A 15,190-nucleotide genomic window follows, 5' to 3' on the forward strand; every position below is an offset into this window, starting at 1 on the left:
TAAGAGAGGAGGAAAAAAAGTAAGAGAGAAATTATTTTGCCCAATAAGAACTCACAATTTCTTAAACAAGTTACTATAAATTATTTGAAATAGATTTTGAGTATGGTTGACCGTTGCAACTTGTCACAAGTATCTCAAGTCAATTGGAATTTAGATCTAGATCACATACTTCAACTTGTCACATTAAGACAAAATGCTCGTATATATTATTCATTCATCTATCTTATATTTAGGCAGTGGCTTAATACACAGTGAAACCTACCTAATAGCTTAAGTAGATTTTTCATTGTAAAATGCCAAACATGCATTGTTGTTACAAGTACAAAAGAGCCTTTTTTATCAATGCTTTCTTCCTCGTGCTTGTGTCTTGTCTTCCTTTGGTTTCATCTAAACGCTGCAAACAACCTGTGATTTTCAACTTCGGCGACTCAAACTCCGACACTGGTGGATTCGCGGCCGCAATCGGCTTCAGCTTCGGAGACCCTTATGGTCGCGCCTTCTTCCATCAGCCCACCGGCCGACTATCTGATGGCCGTCTAATCCTCGACTTTTTATGTAACCTCTCATCACTTTCTATTTTCATAATTGCATCAACAATTAACTCTCTTTATTAAATTAACTTTCAAATTGCATGTTATAAATATAGGGTCTTGTTTGGTGGCTAACTATCTTAACTTGCTAACAGTTAACTATGTCAACAATCATGTTACAGATGTCAATACGAAGACATTCGTATTGACATCTGTAACATTAGTTAGCAACTCATCTCCCTAATTATGTTAGTCATTTATTTAAAAGTTCAAGCTAACCTACTACTGTACTTACTTTGATACACTTTGATACACTAAATTTAATTTATTTAACTTCTATCTTATTCTTTAAATATTCAATTTTATTTATTTTTTTCATAGGTGATAGTTTGCACACAAATTATCTAAAAGCTTACCTCAATCCACTTGAACCTGACATCTCAAATGGGGTGAATTTGGCTGTGAGTGGAGCCTCTATTCTTCCACCAAATGTTCTATTCAATTTAGGCGTTCAAATCAATCAGTTTAGTCTCTTCCATAATCGCTCTCTTCAACTCCGCTCTAAAGGTACACCTTCTACTTACCTCTCTTTACAATTTAACTAATCCAATTTTGATTTAGATATGAACTAAAAGACTCAGTTTTAAACTTTCAAACTATTTTAATTTTCCACACTTTTGTTGTAAATGTGTACCAAATAAATAAAGTCTTGACTAGCTTAATTGACTTTCAATATATTGATTATTTAAGTCATATAGACATTTTAAAGTTTGTGTATTTAAAGATTTTTTTTAATTCAAGTACAAATTATATGAGTCAGGTCGAAAAGATGTGTTGGACAAAGAAGGATTCAACAATGCACTCTACATATTCGACATTGGACAGAATGATTTGACTGTTGCACTTACATTTAACCCTCTTCCCTATGACCAAGTCCTTGAAAAAATCCCTTCTTTTATTTCTGGGATTAAGGATGCTATCCAGGTGAGAATACACATTTTAACGTCGTAAATTGTAAATTAATACTTCATCTGATTGAGTTCGGCACAGATTTTAAGACTAATTATTACTCCTATATTTCTATCATTAATTCTCTAGGCTGTATACAAACTTGGTGGAAGGAATTTTTGGGTGCATAACACGGGGCCATTAGGTTGTCTACCCCAACAACTAGGCATACGAAAACCTAACATTAGTGAAGTGGATGAGTATGGGTGCATTACCATGTTGAATGAAGCTGCAAGAGCCTTCAACTCCAAGTTAAATAACCTATGTCAACAACTACGTCTCCAGATGAAGGATTCCACCATTGTCTATGTCGACATCTACTCTATCAAGCACAATCTCGTTGCAAATTCTTCGTCTTACGGTCAGGCCCTCTCCTTAATTTGATTTTCCAATTAATGAACCATCAAAAATATATAGTAAAAGGTTATAATCTTATTTTGTGTCATCTACGTTTGATGTTTTTGAAATAAAAAATTTACGTTTTTCTTGAAAAAATCAAAATTCAAAAAAAGATTGATTTATGATCACATAATTGAAGATGTGAATGTGAATGTAGGTTTGGAGAAACCAACAATGGCATGTTGCGGACATGGTGGGGCGCCTTACAACTACGATCCGAAGATTCGGTGTCTTGTTGTTGCTGGCTACAATGTGTGTGACAAGGGAGATTTCCATATAAGTTGGGATGGAATTCATTACACTGAAGCTGCTAATAAGATTGTTGCATCTCAGATTCTCTCCAACAAATATTCAACCCCTCCTCTCCGGTTTAACTTCTTTTGTAATAAATAATGCTTCAATTGTAATTTTACTATTGTTGATAAATCGTCATTTCACGTATTCAGATAAACAAGGGTGTGTTGTATAAGGCCCAAAAAATATTTTAGCAGTCCTCTAAAAATATGTAAGAAGATTTTGCATAAGAGTGTGTTTTGTAGTTGAGATATAGCAGGTTATGCTTATATCACCCATTTATTTTTAACTCATGACAAAAATCACGAAAAACCCGTCAAGTCTTTAAAAGCTAGCCAATCCCGACCCGCTCAAAGAGTTCCATTTTGTTGTGCCGTTGTCCACGACTCGGTGGTAGTGGCGGCGCTCAGTGTCAATTTTTTTTCATCTCTTAGTTTAGTTAATTTTTGTCGTATTCTCAAACTTTGGTTGGCATCTCTCTTTCCCGGTCAATTTTGAGGTTGGGTAGGTGGATATTTGATGTAGGGTTGAGAACTCATCTTGCATGACTCAGTGGTTGGTTTGTCTATTTTGGGAGGGTTGTGTTAGAATATAATTGAATGAACAATTACATAAAACTCTCTATGATTATCAACCAATAAGGACATAGAAGAAGAAGAAGAAGAAGAAGAAGAAGAAACTGTAGAGCGGAGGTGTATCTTGATCCATATTGAATTGAATGACGAAATTGGTTTATGGTGGTTATGATGGGGTTTGTATACTAAAAGATGCTTCGAGCGTACATGCCTCTGTACAGCTTGTGCATGTATACAAGAAACACCACGTCCACTTGTTTACCTAATTATGAGAATAAATAATATAAGTAATGGTTTATTTATTGAAATATAAGTAAACAAGTCTAAGGTTTTTTACTAAGAAGGTTAAAGCAGTGGAATCTGATGATTTCTCATGGGTTCTCCAATAGGGGACTTGACCGGATCTAGTAAGAAGAAAAATGAGTTCACAACATAGATAGACACTGGTGTGGTAAAGCAATAAAAGGATCAACACGAACTATATTCTTTATTGCTATCTACTGAAAGAATATACTTCAGAAATTTTAGTATTTCTTAGTCTATGCAAATAATATTTATATTGTTTATTTACTCAGACGCAACTTTAACTTATCAATAAGTGAGAGTTTTTTGCAACTCAATCATGGTATCTTGGGTGGTAGTAACTAAATAACATGAAAATATTATAATATTATTTCATAGAATTCGTGTGCCTAATGTGGTAAGATTAATTCCCAAGAGGTGTTTGAAAAATGAATTTATTATTCAGAAAACTAAGCAGTTAGAATTTTATTCCATGAATAATAAATAAAGTTTCAAACTAGAAAACTCTTTGGAGAATTAAGTTAATTCAAGTCACATAGCAGACAAAGAATTAAATTAATGGATTTAGATGGGAGTTCAATATTTTTCTTTAGTGGAATAAAATAACATTCCATTGGATAATATATTAAATCATGGGTTAATTGATTTAAAAAGTTTATTGTCTAATGGGCTAGCCCAACATCTAATCACTCCATGGATCTCACTCTAGCCCAACAAGTCCATCTTATAAATAGTGAAGGGGTGTGGAAACCCTTGAACACAATTAACATCTTACTCCTCTCTAAGCCCTAGCCACCATTCACATGGCTTCTCTGTCTCCCTCTTGCATCGATTTTCATGCATTGCTCTAGGGAGATTAGAGTTTTGGATTTTGTTTTTGTTCTATCCTAATTCATATGATTAGATCGAGACAATCTTGTGTTTTTGTATGGTTCTCCCAAGATCTCATCTCACTATTATTGTTTCTTCAAGATCCGCTCACCCGGATGAACAATCAAGGACGTGGGAATAGAATGAAAGATTCGTGGTCGAGAAATCGTGGATTGTCAGGAGATTCAATAAGCAACGTCGATCCATTATTGGATCAAAAGGTAACAATCAAATCTACATCAAATAGCATGTGTTCTATGTGTTCTATGCATTTTCTATAGATCTAGATCTAATTAGATGAAATTTGAGTCGAATACATAATCACTTAAATAGATCCGTAAGGATATGTTTGTTTTTCGTGTCTTCCGATGCGGTAACCACAACAGGTTATTGATCTTCCAGACGATCAGAGACATTTTTCACAATAGTCTGCCAAGAGAATACAAAGATATTGAATCGTTTCGCTGACGTCTGGGGACTATAACCTAGCTTATATTTATACTCCATCCGTCCGAAGGTAGTAGGGTCGTATTCCTTTTTGGGTTGTTCCTAGGTAGTTGAGTTATTTACTTTTTTGGCAAAAACTTTATCCCCTCTCGTACTTTATTTCCTCTCTTACTTTACTCCCTCCGCTTTAACCTTTAACACATCAATTTCATAAATCTCGTGCCCAAAAGAAATTCTCCAACTACCTTGGGACGGAGAGAGTATAAAATATAAGACCCTTTTATTACTATTCGGTCCCTCAACAAATAGAAAATCTCATATGATATCTACACTTATTTCCATAACAAGTTTAATACATTTTAGCCCTAACTTTAATCTTTATGTATCACTTTAATTGGACAACAATAAAAGTATACTTCAAAACAAAAAAACTTTCAATCTTTAATAACAATCTACAATGCCCAATACTCTATACTTCCACCGATTTTCCATTTCACACTTATATGTATCTTTCACCATCAATTACTTTTCGATAGCTCAGACAACTTTTCATTGATAACCTTATGTGAGTAGTAGCACCAGAATCTACCTCCCTTAAATATCATTAGGGATTAAAATCAAATTAACTTCAGAACAGAGCAGAGCAAGAATTGCACCTTTCTTTCTACGCGACACGAGATTTTAACATAATTCTTCTTTTGATATACATATTTATCACAAAGGAAACAACTATAATTATTCTTATGTTGTTTCTTTTCTAATGCACTCTTATCCATATCAACATTCTCAATAGACTTTCTTTTAATGTCGTTTACTTTATTTCTTGAGGTATTGACCAGTTGTGCAACACTAAATGCACAAACAAGTCTTTAGAATTCAAGCTTAAGTAAAACAACGTGAGACATTTGCATAAAGTGCTCCTTTATGTTTCCCTTGCTCTTATACTTTATTGAGATCAAGCATGTTAGTCTCAGCTTTATCGTTTTTCGCAAAAAGTTCCTTAAATCTGGCAAGGTATTCACTAGCTTAAGTGATATCTTCAGTTGTAGTGCCTCGAAAGGCTTCCATGATACTATACTTGATGATCATTAGACTTACGCCATTCGAGCATTCTCACTTCTCATAACTTCTCTTTTAATCAGGAGTACTATTATCTGTATGAGAAACAAGATCTATGTATCCCAGACTACTCAAAATTTGATTTTGTTAATCCTTAAATTTAACCCATTTAAATTGATATATTATTCATATTGGAAGAAATTGTACAAGTAAACATCATAATTGAACATAGAACTAAACTGAAATAATTGTCATGCTAACATCTCGAGGTAACAACACAACATTCATATTAAAGTCTGTGGACTATAATATGAACTTGTAAATGACAATCTCTTTGTAGTAATCAAACATTGGCAATAAAAATCATGTCAAGTAATGTCTACCTGTGGGCATCACATTAATTACTTACATGAAATCTGGATGATTATCACGTATTCATCAACATACATGTGGTGATAAATACGTGATAATTATCTCGTGCCAAATATTAACATTCTTATTGGCCAACTAATATCCGCATTAAAATACCATCACACATTATCATCCTAACATTCACATTTTAAAAGTATAGACAAGAGAGGTTATTATTGCAGCGTCTTGTTTCAATTAATCCACTCAAGCATATTAAACTACCACATGTATTGTATTTAATTAAATGTTAAATCTCATTTTCTATAAAATTATAACTGATGCTGTTATGTACGCTGGAGATCTTCAATTTGAATCATAATTTTATTTTTATCAGACCTGTTTTGTTTCTATATCAACTTTGCAATAGCATTGGTGAAGAAATGAATGATGTAGTTGATGAAACTTAACTCCAGATTGAAAAAGAATAATAGTGGTTGCTTTAAACATACATTTGATTAAGAAAAAACATGGAGTAGTATATTAAAATGTGAATGGTGTAGCAGCACCGCATCTGGGCCCACCCGCGCATGCTTTAATACACTCTCCAACCTCTCTACTCTATAGTCTATAGCAGTAGTATATCTTTTTTCCTCCACGCTTAATGAAAATCATGTGTATGTGGGAAAGGGTTATATGAGATAAAATTCATACGCTACGGTGTTGTTCGGCTAGGTTACGTGCACTCCTTTAAAAAAAATGATACTCCCTCCATCTCAGAGAAGTTGGCATATTTTGAAAATGATACGGGATTTTAGAAAGTTTTGTGTTGTGTGCAAAATGGAGATAGAAAATATAATTTTTATATTCATGTGAGAGAGAACTTTTTCCAAAAAGGGAAATGTAACATCTTTTGTGGGACAAACTAAAAAGGAAAGTGTGCCATCTTTTGTGGGACGGAGGGAGTAATAAATAGTTAAAGTGAAGAAATGGTAAATTAAGATAGAGAATAATGTAGAGAAGTCTTCTCTACATTATTAACTGGGACTGCTAAAACGGAACGAGAGAAATATACTAGTAAGATATAATCTAGAATTAAGTTGTGAGATTATTTTTTATGAAAAAATTTTTAATATTTAAATGTTTTCTACAAAATGTCGCTTTATGCGAAATTTGATGACAAACTTATTCATTTCATCAAAGTTTAAGATCGAAATTTTGTGGAAAACTTTAATTGAACATTAAATGATGGCTTAAATCATTCCCATTTTTAGGCATTGTCATGTAGATCGTGATTTATAATACTTTTAAATGGGCTAGTTAAATGTAACATGTTTATTGTATAAATAAATTCATCAACATTCCATTCGTCTGTCTGCTATTATATAATTTCGATTATCTATTTTATAACTTAATTTGATAAATGGATTTTATGTTGTACTTCCTCCGTCCTAGTTTAAGAGTCATATTTTGCCATAAAAGTCCGTTTCAGTTTAAGAGTCATATTTTGCCATAAAAGTCCGTTTCAGTTTAAAAGTCACATTTGGAATTTTCTATATTTGGACATAAAATTTTACTCAATTATTTATCAAAATTACACCCAAATGCCATTATCTACATAAAAATAAACCAAAAAAAAAAATGAAACACCTTTTAAATCCAAAAAGTCAACCCATCTCACTTTCCATCATCTTACTTCATTTATTACACACTCCACCATCTTATTTCATTTATTCGGCACTCCACCAATTTCTTAAAACCCGTGCCATAACTAATTCTAACTCCTAAACTGGGACGGAGGGAGTACCAACTTATTTCACTAATATTTTAATTTATTACAGTACTTCATAAATTAATATACAAAAATATGACTCTTACTTTATTAATTTTTTCAAATTACCTTCTTTGGCATTTCTTCAAATTCATGTCGAATGAAAGTGAGACATTTAATCTCAAAAATATACTACTTCTTTCGTCTCAAAATAGTTGAGTCGTATTCCTTTTTTGTTTGTCCCATGATAGTTGAGTGATTTTCTTTTTTACTAAAAACTTTATTCCCTCTTTTGTTTTACTCTCTCTTCGTCTTTTTTACTTTACTCCATTTTATTTTTCCCTCTCCACTTTAACCTTTAATAAATCAATTTCTTAAATCATGTGCCAAAAAGAAATATCACATGCAAACTATCTTGGGACGGATGAAGTACAATTCTACGACAATGTTTGAAATGAGATCGAAGGGTTAGAGTCACGTAGAGTGTGCATGAGTGAATATGAAAAAAAAAATTGTATAACGAGATATCTCTGAGAAATATCTAAAATTTGGAGGGTGTTTAATACGAAATGAAAGCCGAAATCACCAACGTTCATATTGAACAACTGTCATGATGAATAAATTGAACACACTAGATTGTTCTCAAGCAATTAACGGTTATAGATTGATGGGATGAATGATAATGAATTAAAATTATAGAGACAAGAAAGGAGAAAAACCCTAACCTCGTAGCATTTGTCGTTTAAAAACTAGTACTAGTTGATCCCTTGGATACCACAATTTCTTCGAGGAGTTATTTATAATTACTTATAAATAAAACTGAATTGATAATGTTAATTTTACAACACTAGATTTATACTCCATTTTACTACGATAGAATTTGCTGTAGTGAGATTTTATATGGTAAAACCCATATTAATGGACTATAGCTAGCAAGGGCCAAACACCTTGATTCTCATCTTTTCTTTACTTGTTAACAAGGGAACGTGGAATCCACCATTGAATTTCCAACAACAAAATAAAAGGCATAGGGATCTAAATAGGCACATATCCACTCAATATGTCCACTAATTTGATTCATAGATTAATTTTTTCCGGACAAGAATTAGCTAAATTAAGTCTCTAGGTTTCATACATAATCAATTTATATAGTAAGGGTTAAAAAATGGACACCTGAATTCGCATTAGCATGATATTATCTGTTTTTGGCAAAATCCTTACAATTTAGCTCTTGGATACTCCCTAAAATACCTCGTATTAATGGACTAGATGCTGCATTTATATATTGTGTGAACATTTTCTAATTCTCCGACATGGAATGGTCTGAACCCTCAACATACACCACGCGCACAACATCACCAAATCCCAACACAAACTAGCTTGAGACAAAAGAAATTAAAGAAAATCCTAAGAATTAGCAACACAATTTTTCCAACACAAAAACAAGAAACCCTAAAAAGCAAGAGAGTAAATAAGAATGCATCCTAGCAAATGCCAACATCATTCTCCAAGACAGAGCGAGGAAACCCTTGAAGAAGGCAAGCAACGGGCGGGATCGTCAACGCGTGCATCTCTCCATACGCGTTCCAGCAGAAGGGATCGAGAACCAAAGCCCCTCGAGACGGGAGAAGCTCCACGTCACCAATTGTGATGTTGGTGCACGGGACCGCATCGCTGCACGCCAGGCGCATGGGAGGGCTCCGTATATCGTAGGTCCCCTTGATATCCGAGTACTCTATGTCGGACACTTGAACGGCCGAGGTGCCATTCGAGCAGTCCTTGGTGAGGCAGTAGAACTGGTCGATGATGATCGGATTCCGCACGTTCTCCATGTGGATCTTCCGGAAGGTCACGCCCGAGACAGCCCCGGACCCGCCCTGCCACGTTTTGATCCGTACCCCGTTGTCGGAATTCTTGATCACCGAGTCGCGCACCGTTATGTTGGAGGCACACGCGCGCGAGTTGTGCTTGCCCAGGCTCCCTATGCTGTATATTTATCACACTATGAATACTTTACATGTTCCCTTTACATGATAAAAGCATGCATTTTGTATGTTTAGTGCAATTCATTCATTCCTCCTTTTATTTTTAACAAGGTAGATACGAATTTTTATAAGGTAAATTGTCAAATAAACAACAAAAGTATTCCCCCCATCCCTCACATAGTGAGGCATTTCTTTTGGGCACGAGATTTAAGAAAATGGAGTTTTGTTAGTTAAGTGAAGATAATAAAGTAAGAGAGAGAATGCCAAAAAAGGAAATGACTCACTTAACTTGGTACGTCCCAAAAAAGAGCATCACTTAATAATGGACAGAGGGAGTATTAAATTTGGGTTTGTATATTTTTCAAAACTCGAATGATTAATCACCAAGTTTCAGAATTTCACAATGATCATCTCATACGTCGTTTTTTGCCCATGTAGATAGACCTTGTTGCCACATTATGGCATGTTTCAACACGAAAAAGGCATACGGGGTAATTGCAAAATCCTAAAACTTGGTGATTTATCATTTCAGGTTTGAAAAATAAGGGACAAACCATAATTTGACTATTCTCCATGATTTATTTGACAATTTGCTTATGTTTCTATTCATAAATGTTGGCTATTAGTACTCCATCCGTCAATAAAAATAGAGATAATTGGGATGACACGAGTTTTAAAGTATAATTGGTAAAGTGGGGGAGTAATCAAAGCAAAAAGTCGCTAGTATGTTAGTGGAGAATGAAACACACCTTATTAGAGAAAAATAAGTTATCCAAAAATAGAATTAGACTATTTTTATGGACGGACCAAAATAAATAAAAAAAATGTATTTTTATGAAAGGAAGTATTATATATTGAGCCTCTCTATATATATTTTGGTGGGAATAGCTAAAACTCACGATGTTTTCGTTCATAAAATCTCACTCACTCTTACGATTTTCGATATTTATGTAATTAGATGAATGGACCTGATGCCATGGCTGGGACCGCAAGTGATATTCCTAATATCAACATCGTAGCAGCCAGATCCTATTGAAACACAATCATCACCTGCAAAACAATTGACAAAGTAACTTAATTAGGTTTCAAATAAATAAATAAAATAAAATGAATATATATACTCCCTCTGTCCCATTAAAAATGCAACGTTTTCCTTTTTTGGTTGTCCCATTAAAAATGAAACGTTTCTTTAAATGGAAACATCTCTATCTCTACTTTTTCATCTCTCTTACTTTACTCTCTCCTCATTAACTCACAAAACAATGCTACATAAAATCCCGTGTCAATTCTCAAATGTTGCATTTTAAGTGGGACGGAGGGAGTACATACTAACCGTTAGAAATGACTGAATTGTATATCTCAACATTATTGGTGTTCTCAATGTGAATCCCATCAGTGTTGGGACTGAGAGGTGGAGCAGTTATGTAAATTGATTGTATGTGAACATTTTGGCACCCATCGAATCTGAAATGGAACTGTGGACTATTCTTCATTCTGATTCCTTCAACTCTAATATTGTTGCTCATGAAGAATCGTATCGCCTGCATCCATCCAATACTTAATTACTACACTACTTATACTAACATATTTGTTTCATTTCTAAACAGATTAGTTTTTGGGTCACTTACAACTGGACTGTCGCATGGCTCCTGCACTATGCGACCATATCTTGCCTTGTGAGGCTTGCAGGGCAAGTCCCACCACGGCTGGCCACGTCCATCGATGAGGCCGTGTCCCCGTAGCGCCATCTCGTTGACCCGGTAGAAAACGAGCCACTGCCGCCGGCTGTAATCCGTCGGCCACACCTCCGGCCCCTCCGGGGGCATTATCGTCCCATCAACCTTCGGAGATACAAAATTATTCCCATACAAAAATCTTCAAGAAAAAGAAGAGCAAAGTAAAACTGGTAAAAGAAGTACTACCTCCGTCCAAAAAAATAGACTAGTTTTATCACTTCTGGTCATCCACCAAAAAGACCAATTTTAAACTCTACTAACACTACTTCTAGTATATTTTACATCCCTTCTCTTACCTTATCAAGATGCATAAAATTCGTATCATTCACAATTTAGTCTATTTTTTGTACGGAGGTAGTATTAGAAATGGGTCACTCAGCCCCTTAAAGGCCTAATAAGGGGGAGGCTTATCCACAGTTATATAGATAAGATGGGACCTTCACCAAGTCGATGTGGGACAAGATTTCGACAGTAGTAGCACCTTAAAGACGAGGCCGTTTTGACAAGGACCGGTGAAAATAGTTGATTGGATCATAAAAGTATAGCCGTAGGGAACTAGCAAGACGCCGGAATCAATTTGGCATGCGTTTTCCCACGCGTTCATGAATGCGTCGGTATCATCCGTCGCGCCGTCGCCTATGGCGCCAAACATTCTCACGTCGTACACTCGCCAATCATCGCTGCCCGATGGAGGTGGCGCAGCTGGAGGGGAGGCCTCGGGAGGGGCGGAGATTTGGGAGGCCGGGTGGGAATGCCGGTGGTGGAGGTGGTGGTGGTGGTGGTGTCTAGCGTGGCCTTCCGGCATAATTAATGCGACGATAATAATAATAATAATAATAATAAAATAAAATAGGAGAAAGGAAGTTTGGGACACCATGTTTTTGCAAGGAGAGATAGTGATGGATGATTGAAAAGATGGATGAACTAGGTTTAGGTTTAGGTTTAGGAAAGTTGTAAGAAGCTTTTGAATTTGTTGAAAAGTAGGAGCAACCAAACTCGGCTCTAACTTCGACTTGGCTTTGATCTGTTTATGACTCACATGCAAAACCAGTTTCATCTATATATAATTTTTTGAAGGTGGCATTGCAAGAATAAGAGATAAAAATGTATTAAAATGAGAATAAAGTAAAGTAGAAATGTACAAAAAAGAAGTTATAAATCGTGCACTCCTTTGAGAGAAATCCAAAAATAGCAAGATATGGACTATTTTTGTGACTAGAAAATATTTGGTTTCTCCTTTTCATATGCTTGTTAAGTATATTATTAATATATTGAAGTTTTTTAAAATTATTATAAAAAATTATGCAATTTTCTTCTAAAATACTTTGCCGCAATTAGGGCTGAGTCTCCCCAATATGTTTTTTTTCGATACTGATTGAAGGAGAAATGTCTTATTAACTGAGTTGTAATTTGTTGTCAATAGTGGTGAGGAGTTTGTTCTCCATGAGTTATATGCTTCATATAGAATTATGAAATTTATGTTGAAAATTAATAAAATGACCAGTTAACAATGAGGCATTGGAGATTTATAAGTGTGGAAGAAAAAGGTCAATTTTAGTGAAGGAAAAATCAAGAAATGAGATACACTCCCACACTCGCATGTTCTTCCCATAACTTCCCACTTGTTTTGGTTCACTGCCAATCCCTGTCAACCATGACCCTTTTTGGTTAAAGCTAATCTTAAAATTTTAATTGATATATTAATACACATAGATGCCTACATACTAAAAACAATGAATTAAACTTATACTGGAATGTACCGTGTTACAATCCCATAACATTTTGAAATGGATTAAATAATAACATGTGTGGTATGTACAATTTTATACTAGTACATATCAAGACAAAGTACTGATTATAAAAAGAAGATCTTATGTAATGGAAAGAAAGTAGCTAGAATTAAAAGAATTGATGACTGAATATTCCTTGCATTGGCGTCACCAGAATTTAAAGTTGAGTGATACATGAATTGCCAATGGCCACTATTCTCCTCTCTAGAAATTTCTACAGTCTTGGTCCCCCTACCCAAATTTGAAAATAAATATATATCGTTATCAAGATTCTGGTTATGGGATTTTCGACGAAGAAAAGCTGCTTAATTTGGATTCTTCTATTCCATTATAATGTTTTCTTTAAGGTAAATGGCACTTCACCGCCCAAACTTCAAAATATTGGCACTTCCCTTTTTTTTTCGCGCGTGTGTGTGAGAGAGAGAGAGAGAATTACTATTCAATTTTTTTAAATAAATTTGAGTATAAACAATCACATTTCTTATTTCACACAAAAAAAAAATCTAAAAAAAACTTATCTATTAGAGACACAATTGAGATGTAATTACCAGCGTTTGAAAATTTTACAAAAATAATCATAATTTAGGATACAAAATAAAGAGTCTCTAAGTTGAGAGCAAATTATCTTAATCTTCTATTTTTTTTAAGTTTTTATTTATGTCCTCTAATTTTAGTTGGGACACTAACGATATTTTATAAAGGGTTGGTGATATAATTAGAAACACAAATTAGTGTCCTTAATAGCACTTGTCTTTATCCTATTTTTTTGTTGCAGTGAGAACAAAAGAATTGCATCCCGAAAATTTTATTATTTCGTATAATTATGTTTGGGAAAATTAGGAAGGTCAGAAGATCTTGGACTGGTGTCAAGATTTTTTTTACCTTGGGTTTGAATCAAAGCATAAACAGAGCACTAGTAGAGTATGATTAAGATAGTCCGCACTCGAAGCTACCACTTTACTGACATTTGCTCCATCCATTTTTACCTTTTTCAACTTTACCAACTGAAAAAAAAAAAAACAAAGCAAAAGATAAAATGCAAATCTAGTCCAAATATTTGTTGTCAAAGAATGCAACAAAGTTATAGGATAAAAATTTTAAATACTTTTGTATTACTCCCTCCGTCCCACAATCATTGTCACTCTTATTGTGGACATAAGTTTTAAAAAATTAAAGAAAAGTTGGTTGGAAAAGTTAGTGGAATGTAGAACCCACAAAGTGAGTTAGTGAAATGTGAGATATACTTACCATTTATGATAAAAATGAAATGTGATAATTATTATAGGACGGACCGAAATGCAAGAGAGTGACAATTATTGTGGGACGGAGGGAGTATGAAATATAAGTATTGTAATATTTCACTTATTACTATAAAAGTGGGTGCTTTTGTGGTGTGCACTACCAAATATGGATAGTTTTACTTTTACCCATTAAGACTAAGTTAGATATTGAATGGTGTAAATGATAATATTCCATATGTAAGTGTAACAAGAAAAGGTGGAAGGTGAGTATTAAAGTAAGTAGGAATGCATGAATGAGACAGTCGGCTTTCCGTCTACATTCTCAGCGCGCATGACTTCCTTTTCTTCCCCGCATTATCTTAACATAGAGACATAGAGTGGGTGCCTTCACCCTACACATTATGTGGCACCACTACCTATTATACTCCCTCCGTTTTGCTCGGTATTAGGGGTGTTTCTTTTCGGTATGAAATTTAAGAAAAATTATGCTAAGTGAAATTAAGTAAATGAATAATAAAGTAAGAAAGAAAAAAGATAGAAAGATGAAAAGAGAATAAAGTAGAAGAGAGTAAAAGTAAGAGAGAAGAAAGGTGGTTGCTTTTGCTAAAAAAAAAAAAAAAAAAAAAATCAACTACATTAGGACAATCCAAAAGGAAATGTGTGGGACCTCTTTTTGCAAAAAAACAAAAAAAAAAAAAAAGAACACCAAAAGGAAATGTGACTCAACTGTAAAGGGACAGAGAGAGTACTATTGTGCGCTCACCCACCAAGTTACTTTTTTAACCAACCAAACCACGACTTAATTATTAAGATGCTTTTCCTCTATCTAATACT

The 15,190-nt window shown here is 34.3% G+C and overlaps 2 protein-coding genes across 2 annotated transcripts; one reads left to right on the forward strand and one right to left on the reverse strand.

Moving 5' to 3' along the window:
- Nucleotides 1-293: 293 nt before the first annotated feature.
- LOC125221134 (GDSL esterase/lipase LIP-4-like) lies at nucleotides 294-2,351 on the forward strand. The gene is made up of 5 exons (XM_048123257.2): nucleotides 294-555; nucleotides 912-1,097; nucleotides 1,351-1,514; nucleotides 1,629-1,899; nucleotides 2,095-2,351. Exons 1-5 carry the CDS (start codon nucleotides 294-296, stop codon nucleotides 2,328-2,330), a joined length of 1,119 nt encoding a protein of 372 aa, XP_047979214.2. The 3' UTR covers nucleotides 2,331-2,351.
- A 6,510-nt stretch (nucleotides 2,352-8,861) lies between these two features.
- LOC125223722 (polygalacturonase At1g48100-like) lies at nucleotides 8,862-12,431 on the reverse strand. The gene is made up of 5 exons (XM_048126992.2): nucleotides 11,807-12,431; nucleotides 11,218-11,430; nucleotides 10,923-11,130; nucleotides 10,558-10,639; nucleotides 8,862-9,590 (listed from the first exon to the last, which is right to left on the reverse strand). The coding sequence occupies exons 1-5, from the start codon at nucleotides 12,380-12,382 to the stop codon at nucleotides 9,089-9,091; spliced, it is 1,581 nt and encodes a 526-aa protein (XP_047982949.2). The 5' UTR covers nucleotides 12,383-12,431; the 3' UTR covers nucleotides 8,862-9,088.
- Between the last annotated feature and the right edge of the window lie 2,759 nt (nucleotides 12,432-15,190).

This window comes from Salvia hispanica, chromosome 1 (assembly GCF_029641045.1).
Source record: "Salvia hispanica isolate PSC_SH4W2 chromosome 1, Shi_PSC_v1, whole genome shotgun sequence".
Classification (NCBI taxonomy): domain Eukaryota; kingdom Viridiplantae; phylum Streptophyta; class Magnoliopsida; order Lamiales; family Lamiaceae; genus Salvia; species Salvia hispanica.